Here is an 8,287-nt window from a genome sequence, read left to right on the forward strand (position 1 = left end):
CTGACAACTACCGTAGGTTCTGATTTGAGTTTCTGCTTTCCTGGATGTGGTGGGGGCTGCTGAGGTGAAGGGGGAATGAGGAAAAGGAGGGTGGAGGGAGATGGGGGTGTCCAGGCTCTGGGGCTCTGAACAGGGGGGAGCTGGGCTCAGCTGGGTTAGTATTTGGGACAGCATGGCTTCTCTGCCGGGTCCTCCTGCTTATCCTTGACCCTCAGACTACGTGGGGCTTGTCCTACTGCCTCCTGTGCTCCAGCCCTGGGGTCTCCCTGCAGATACCCCAAAAGAACCATGCGGTTTTCTCACGCCAACGTCTCAGCCGCCCTCATTAGTCCCTCACAGCCCAAGAACTCTGACTCAGCCGCGGAGTCTAATACCACCTCCCAGTTGCCCGCTGGGTGGCGTGGGGGCTTCCCGGAGAACTCTCTCCCGCCATCACCCTCTCTTGATCACTTGACCTTGATTGGACTGTGAGCTCCTTGGGGATAAGCACCGGGCCTAACTCAGCTCTGGGTCCCTGGGATGGGGTACAGAGCCTGACTGGAGGTCAGGGGCCTAATAATATCCGGGTGCTTTGAGGTAGACATTCTCTTACTTTTATACATGGGGAAACTGAGGTTCAGAGGAGGCGACTGCATTCCTTAACATCAGAGAGACCTTGTGCAACCAAGTCAGGATTTAAACCCAGGTCTGGGTGACCCTCTTCTTCCCCAAGATGTTTCTTTCAAGGGGATTTTCTCTCTCAGGGGTCCCTTATAAAAGGAATGTCTAAAACAGCTGGGCTGCAGAGGGTCCTGGCTGGAGATCAGAGGCCTCAGGGTCACCCTGTGCAGTCCGTCCTCCCTCGCAGAGCTCGGGAACACACAGTGTGGTGACATGTAAGAAGACGGACATTCGTGGCTGGGGTGCGGCAGCGATGGGGATGCCGAGGCTGAGGGCAAGTCTGAGAAAGGGCAGAGCATCCCGCAGACGGAAGTGATCATTTTTTATTAATCAGAGGGAAATGTATATGTAATTATGTGAGATGAACTCTGCAGGGAAGTTCTTTTCTTTATGATGTCTGAAGGGATTTATAAATATTACAGAGGTTTTACAGCATCATAACGTCCCAGCCGCCCTGCCAGCCCCCTTTCAAAGGATTAGTGGAGACAAAGCACCCAGTAAAAGCTAATTATAAGTCAGCTGGGCGCTGCTGCTCCTGAGCCCGAGGGGAGTGGGGGCGAGCGTGGGGGCGGGGACAAGGGGGAGTTAGGGGGAGGGGAGACCACACAGGCAGTAGGTGGGGGGAACCCATGTTCTACAGGGAGGGGGAGCAGTAGACTAGGACTTGGCAGAGGGTATTTGAGAAGGAGGCAGGAGCCGCGGGTGGGGGCCTTGCCTGTGCCATCCCTTCCACCTCTCCCTCGTGAAGTCCAGACCGTTCTCCCCCACTAAGCGCCAATCCAGGACTCACAGCTTTTAGTAAATGTCTAATGGTGGACTCTCAGGTACCACGGCATCCTGAAAGGAAGGTGTCGATGCAGAAGGGCCAGCCAGAGACCCCGGAATACTCCCTGTGGGTGGTCGCAGCCCTACCTGCAGCCTTGCTGTTCTGGGCAGCTGTTTGCAAACATTGACTGAATTCCACTCTGTGCCAGGTCCGGGTGGGACGGAGGGATCAGAGATGGGAGAGATGGGGACGTGCCCTTGAAGTCCCCACCTCGCTGGGGAAAACGACAGAGAAATGGTGGGACAGTTGGTATGTACTGTAGGGAGTGACAGTCCAAGACAGAGACAGCTGTGGACGGGTGGAGGGCCTGGGGCATCAGGGAGGGCTTTTCAGAGGCAGTGACAAGGGACCTGAGTGTGAGGATGAGTAGAAGCCTTCCCGATGGAAGGCGGGGGAGGCGTCCCAGGCAGTGGGGATGGCAGTAGCAAACACTGAGAGAAGGCAGCTCAAAGCAGGTTGGGGCAGAGTAGGGACCTACGTAGGAGGGAGTAGAAGCTCCAGAACAGTGACAAGGGACAGATGGTATGGGGCTGAGAGTCCAGATACCCTGAGGACCCTGGGGAAGGATTAAGCAGGGGCTGATGCGGTCAGGTCCCAGCTGTAGTGGAGGGCAACCAGGAAGACACCGGGAGCCCCATGCATACCGAAGCTAGAAAAGATGCCCCCCCCTGTCCCATGGTGCAATGCTGACTACCCAGCTTCTGGAACCCCAGTGGCAGGGTGGTCTGGGCTGGGGAGCAGCTGCCTAACCCTGCAGGGTGGGTACTCTGCCGGCTTCTTGCCCAGTGCAGGGAGAGCACCCTGCTGGTCTGCAAGGCTTTGCTGAGCCTCGGCTATCCGCTGGGAGTACTGGAGTGTAGGGCGATGCCATTCTGGATGGTGTAACCGTGGGAAGTGATACATGGGTTGGGGGTGCCGGCTGCTGCAAGGCCTTACCTGGTACCTCACAGGCACCCAGAAGAGCCCGGAAAAGAGCAGAAGGAGGAGCCAGCTCCAACGTCTTCTCCATGTTTGATCAGTCCCAGATCCAGGAGTTTAAAGAGGTTGGTCTGCTGCCCCTGGGGCTTTTGGGAAGATTAACGCAAATCTTAAAGTGCTGAGTCAGGCTCAGGCCAGCCCGAGGTCCCTGGGGCTGAAGGTACTGTCATTATTCTGGGATGCTTCCAAACCTGAAGCTGTCTCTCGCTGCCCTTCCTCTCTCTGAACCTGACCTTGTGTTTGCTGTGTGATCTCAGGCAAGGCCGTTCTGTCTTTAGGCTCCATTTCCCTCTCTGCAAACTGGAATTGCTGAAAGCCTGAAATGAGGGTCTGGGTGGAGCCCAGAGAGGATGAGCCCTGACTCATCCCAAACCGGGCACCTAGGTGACTAGAGGGGCCTGCACTGAGGTTCCCTGGGCCTCCACTGGAGGACAGACAGCCCTTGGGGAGGGTGCCGGGGCAGTGGATGGGTGACTGCCAGGCGTGTGTCTCTGCCAGGCCTTCACCATCATGGACCAGAACCGGGATGGCTTCATTGACAAGGAAGACCTGAGGGACACCTTTGCTGCACTGGGTAGGTACCTGGGCAGCTGCAGAGGCTCAGGCTTGCTGGGGAGTTAAACCCTGGCCATCTGGAAAGAGTGGGCAGCTGGGGAAGCCTAAGGCAGCAGCACAGTGAGCGTATGGGGCTGGAGTGTGATGGGGGTGCAGAGGAAGATGGCCAGGGAAGGTTGGGGTAATTCCTAGGGGTGAGAGGAGGTCTCAGCCATGGAAGGGGAGAGCATTACAGGGGCAGGAATAGCCCATGACAAGGCCTGGAGTCAGAGGGAAGGTCTGGGTATGGTGAGGGGTCAAGAGAGGGGCAGTAAAGGGACTTAGGAACGATGAGAGGTTGGTGTGGAAGAAGGGAGAACCCCAGAGTCTTCATTTCTAGGCATCCCCCTGACCCCTGCATGGAGGACATGAGCCCCTCCCACCTCCTCCCCTAGGTCGCATCAATGTGAAGAACGAAGAGCTGGAGGCCATGGTGAAGGAGGCTCCAGGGCCCATCAACTTCACGGTCTTCCTGACCATGTTTGGAGAGAAGCTGAAGGGTGAGTAGGGCTTGAGGGACCTGGGAAGGGGGTGGGTAGGTGCGTGTGGGGAGGCGTGGTCTGGGAGCATGGCGTGGTTAGATACCAGCCCCCAGCCTCATCTGCCTTCCTGGGCCCTGCCTCAGCTTCCACCCCTGCAGATAACTACGGTAAACTCTGCCTTTGCCCACTGTTAGAGGAGAGCCTGCCCTCCTACCTCCCTACCTATGGGCTTGTTTTGGCGGCTTCGCCTCACTGCCCCCTGGGATGAGAGCATAGACAGGGACTGGGAGAGAGCTCCAGTGGCCAACCATAGTGCTGTAGCCGTTACTCTCCTTGTCTCATTGCCCATCACCACAGCCCCCAGGAAAAGGATCAGGGGGCCTCATTCATAAATGAGTCCTGGGTTCAGAGGGCCATGACCCCTGTCCCAGATGCCCCAGCAGAACAGTGGCCTGAATGGAGCCCCAACCCCACTTCCCAGCAATAACCAGTGCACTCTCTTGAGACACAGCATCTGACCTGGGGTGGAGGCATCCCTGTCCCTTTGTCTCCTGGCCCTGGGGAGCTCCCCCAAGCTGCAGGGTTCTGTGAGCAGAAGGAAGGACCAGCCTGGGCTCTGGATGATCTGAGAAGGGGTGTTGTTACCACCCCACCCTCAGGCTGTCCCTGCCTGATACCACTCCTCGGCCTACAGCCTCAGCTATTTCTGGGTCGTGTCTGGCTTCCCACGGACCCCCAGGGTGACCTCAGGCAGGCTTACCTACTTTTCTTACCTTAGTGTCTCTGTCTGTAAAATGGGGGTTATATTAGTTTCCTGTGGCTGCTGTAATAAATTACCACAGACTTGGTAGCTCCAAACAACAGCGAGGTCTCAAAAAGTTCATGAAAAATGTGTATTATGAAAAGACTGTGTACAATTTTTCATTTTTTTCCAGAATAAATTCTACTTTAATTATGTTTTTCACAAACTTTTTGAAGTCCCCTCATATTATCTTACCGTTCTAGAGTCTCAAAGTCTGAAGTCAGGGCAGGGCTGTGCTCCCTACGAGGCTCTAAGGGGAAAGTCTGTTCTTTGCTTCTTCTAACCTCTGCCTCGTGGCCGCCAGCCCCTCCTCTTCTGCCTCATCCCTCTAAGCCTCCAACTCTGAGGCCATTGCCATTGGAGGAAGGGCCACCTGGATAACTCAGGCTCATCTGATCTCAAGGTCCTTACATCTACAGAGTCCCTCTTTTCAAATAAGGTGGCACTCACAGGCTCTGGTGGGCACACCTTTTGGGGGGCACCATTGAACTCACTAATTGGTGGTCCTACCTAATAACACAGATGTTATGGGGTGGAAAATACCATACAAAAACCGCTCCTGTGGAAGCTGCACCCAAGCTTCCACACTCTATATCCTGGCTGGTCCCAGAGCGGGAGGAGGCCAACATTACCCTGCGTGTTAGAAATGAAAGACTGGGGGGACCAGCAGGTGGCGTGGTGGTTAAGGCATTGGGCACTCCCACACGGCCGACCACAGTTTGAGGCTTGGACTTGGTGGCTTGTTTTCTTGCTTTCTCTCTCTCTCTCTTTCTCTGGTCAAATTAAAATGAATGAATGAATAAAAAAATAAAATAAATAATTCTTTAAAAAAATAAAAAAGAAAGAAATGAGAAACTAGGGAACCAGCAGATGGCGTAATGGCTATGTCACTGATCTCCCACATAGTTGACTGCAGTTCACGTCCCAGACCCGGTGGCCTAAAACTCACACTGGGCGCATGTGCGTGCATGCCCAAAATTCTGAGAGGAGACTGGAGGAGAAGGGATTGTGGCATGGCTATCTCCCTGGGGGGTGATTTCTCGTTTTCTGTCTCTGTCTCTCTAGCAAGCACACGTACCCTAAAGCAAAAATCTTTCTGCGGGAAAAAAGGAAGAAAGAAATGAGAGACCGAGGTTGGGAAGTACAGGCCCCTCTCTGGGCACTTTGAACTTGGGGCTGCCAAGTTGAATCAGGAGCACCACTGGCCCCCTCTAGGCAGCTGTTAGGGTTTATTCTCACGACATGATGCCTGCTGGAAGAGCCCAGGAGCCAGGAGCCTGGGATGGAGCAAGAACTATGGAACAATGTGCCTGACTAACTGGAGCAGGCAGATGGGCCTCCAGGGAAACTCGCTGAAGGCCAGCAGGAGGGCTGGGGAGTGGTCTCTAGGTCTGCCAGGGTGGACTGCCCAGCAGTCAGGCCCAGGGCATGAGGCAGTGAGTGCCTCCTGCCCTGGCACAGTGTGTGCGTGTCAAGGTGGGCAGGGGGTCTTTGCTGTGAGAGCGGGAGTTTAGTGAGACCCTTTGAGATCTCAGGGAAGTGGGAGGGACTCCCTCGGCACACGCCAGGCCTCACACCTGTTTTACAAGTGGGGAGATTGAAGCCTAAAGCTCAAGTCGGTGTATGGTTGAGCTGGGGCTGTGGTCTGGGGCCTAGTGGGGGCTGCAGGGCCACAGCTTTTTCTCATTTCTGCAGGGGCGCCGGGACTGGGGCTCCAGCAGAGCTTGTCATGCAAAGTTGGCTGAGGCTGCGTGAGAGAGCAGCAGGAAGGGACAGGAGCTGGGAGGGCAGGCGGCGGGGACAGGCACCGCCTCATCCCACTAATTGGGATGAGGAGACTTTGTCATGAGATTCCGACAGCGATGGGGAAAGCAGCCACTCCACAGCCCATTTTATGAGACTCCCAGTTCCCAGAGCAGAGGCCCTCTCTGGGGAGAAGAGAGAGGAGGACTGCCTGCTCCAGCCTCCCAGCCACCCGTGACAGGGAACAGCAGGGCTGGGTGAGTGTCCGGCAGCTGGACCTGAGCTAGGACCACGTGTATGGGCCTCAGGAGGGCAGGCTGGAGGCAGCTGCAAGCCTGCCCCTGCAGGAAGGTCCCCTCCAAGATGCTGGGAATCTCCAACTAATCAACAAAACCCTGTCTCTGGGGCAAAGACCCCACACCAGTAACTTACCAAGGTCCTTTGACCCCTCACCCCTCGCTGATCTAGGGCTGCCCCATGCTGTATGCTCAACCAGGCTATTAGGGCCTGGAGCCCTGCCCCAGTCAGACCCTGTGCTGAGCCTCTGGGCTGGTCACATAGGGACCCTGCTGCCCTGCCCAGAGGAAGCTCATGGCTCTGCCCTCTAGGAACTTCCAGGCCAGTTGGGCCAACATAAGCTGGATCTGGTCACTTTGGGCCAGTCTCAGAGAAACCAAGTGACTCAGACACTATCCTGTTCTGGATGAGTTTCCAGTCTGACAGGAGAGTCATGGAAGGCCCTGACCCCGTTTGATGGGGGAGACACAGAGGGTCTGACACGGCCTAATGGGGAAACATGGAAGGCCCTGACCCAGTCTGAGCGGGGAGACACGGAAGGTTGTGACCCAGTCTGAGGGGGAGACACAGAAGATTGTGACCTGCTCTGAGGGGGAGACACAGAAGGTTGTGACCTACTCTGATGGGGGAAACATGAAAGGCTCTGACGCAGTCTGATGAGGGAAGCACAGATGGCCCTGACCCAGTCTGAGTCAGGAGCACAAAGTGCTAGGAGGAGCAGGGGCTCGGGAGGCCCACCAAGGTGGGTTTAAGTCCTCCCTTCTCTTACTAGTGAGACCTGCAGAAGGAATGGAACCTCTCTGAGCCTCGGTTCCCTCCACCATAACCTGGGGCATGAATGTCTACTGTGTGGCATGTTCCGGGGGTCCACAGGATAAATGGCACAGCTGTAATCTTGAAGCTTGGCATAGAGAAGTGTTTGTCAAAACCTTACATTAATGACGTTATCTGAGCTGGCCCAGGAGATGAGCAGCAAACCCTGCCTCTGTCTCTGCTTCACTGATGACACAGCTGAGCTTTGAAGAGAGGAACGGGGACACCCCCAGGTGCATGGTGAGCAAGGGGGCCAGGGTGACAGAGGGAGAGTGTGCTGGGTGAGGGTCTCCAGACCACCTGCTGTCATTTTCACAGCCTGGGAGGCCTCTGGACCTCAGTAGTCCCATGGGTACAATGAAGGTGCTGAGTGTTCAATCTCATTGAGGGGATCAGAACCATTTCTTCTAATGACACCTCTCCCTGAAGCTGTGAAAGTGATAAACCTGAACTGCTCTGTCTGGCTGCCCATCCTCCCAGCCTGATGGGCCATTGGCCCTGCCTCTGGCTGGGACAATCTTGGAGGTCCTTAAAAAAATTATTATTTAATTCCACTTGTTATCATTATTTTCTTAATTTGAACCAGGGGCGGGTGAGGGAAAGCGAGAAAGCAAGTCACTAGGTCCAGGACTGGTCAAGCCATGGTCAGCCATGTGGGAATCCAGCGCCCTTAACCACCACGTCAACTGCCGGCCCCTTTACAGATCCTTTGATTTCTGTGTTTTTTTTTCTTTTTTGGGGGAGAGGTTTTTTTTTTTTTTTGCCATAGTGCGCGTGCACTCACCAGACAGAGAGAGAGAGAGACAGAAAGCAAGAAATCACCCCCCAGAGGTGATGGCCACGCCGCAATCCCTTCTCCTCCATTCTCCTCTCGGGATCTTGGGCACGCATGCACATGCGCCCAGCATGAGTTTTAAGTCACCAGGTCCGGGACTCGAACTGTGGTTGGCCACATGGGAGTCCAGCGACATAGCCACTACGCTAACTGCTGGTCCCAAGGTCCTTTGATTTTTGCAGATCCTTTGATGCCACCGCCCAAGCCCCAGCCTTCAGCCCTCAAATGCAGAGGCTTTTCCCCACAGCTTGCAACCC

The 8,287-nt window shown here is 55.3% G+C and overlaps 1 protein-coding gene across 1 annotated transcript in view; it reads left to right on the forward strand.

Annotated features, from left to right (window-relative positions):
• The first annotated feature begins 2,442 nt into the window (after positions 1–2,442).
• MYL10 (myosin light chain 10) overlaps positions 2,443–8,287 on the forward strand; it is a 10,469-nt gene continuing 4,624 nt past the window's right edge. The window contains exons 1-3 of the mRNA XM_006155666.1: positions 2,443–2,529; positions 2,963–3,038; positions 3,454–3,558. Coding sequence (XP_006155728.1) covers positions 2,494–2,529; positions 2,963–3,038; positions 3,454–3,558 — 217 coding nt within the window. The 5' untranslated portion in view covers positions 2,443–2,493. The remainder of the gene's footprint in view (positions 2,530–2,962; positions 3,039–3,453; positions 3,559–8,287) is intronic.

This window comes from Tupaia chinensis, unplaced genomic scaffold (genome assembly GCF_000334495.1).
Source record: "Tupaia chinensis unplaced genomic scaffold, TupChi_1.0 Scaffold000465_1, whole genome shotgun sequence".
In the NCBI taxonomy this organism is placed as follows: domain Eukaryota; kingdom Metazoa; phylum Chordata; class Mammalia; order Scandentia; family Tupaiidae; genus Tupaia; species Tupaia belangeri.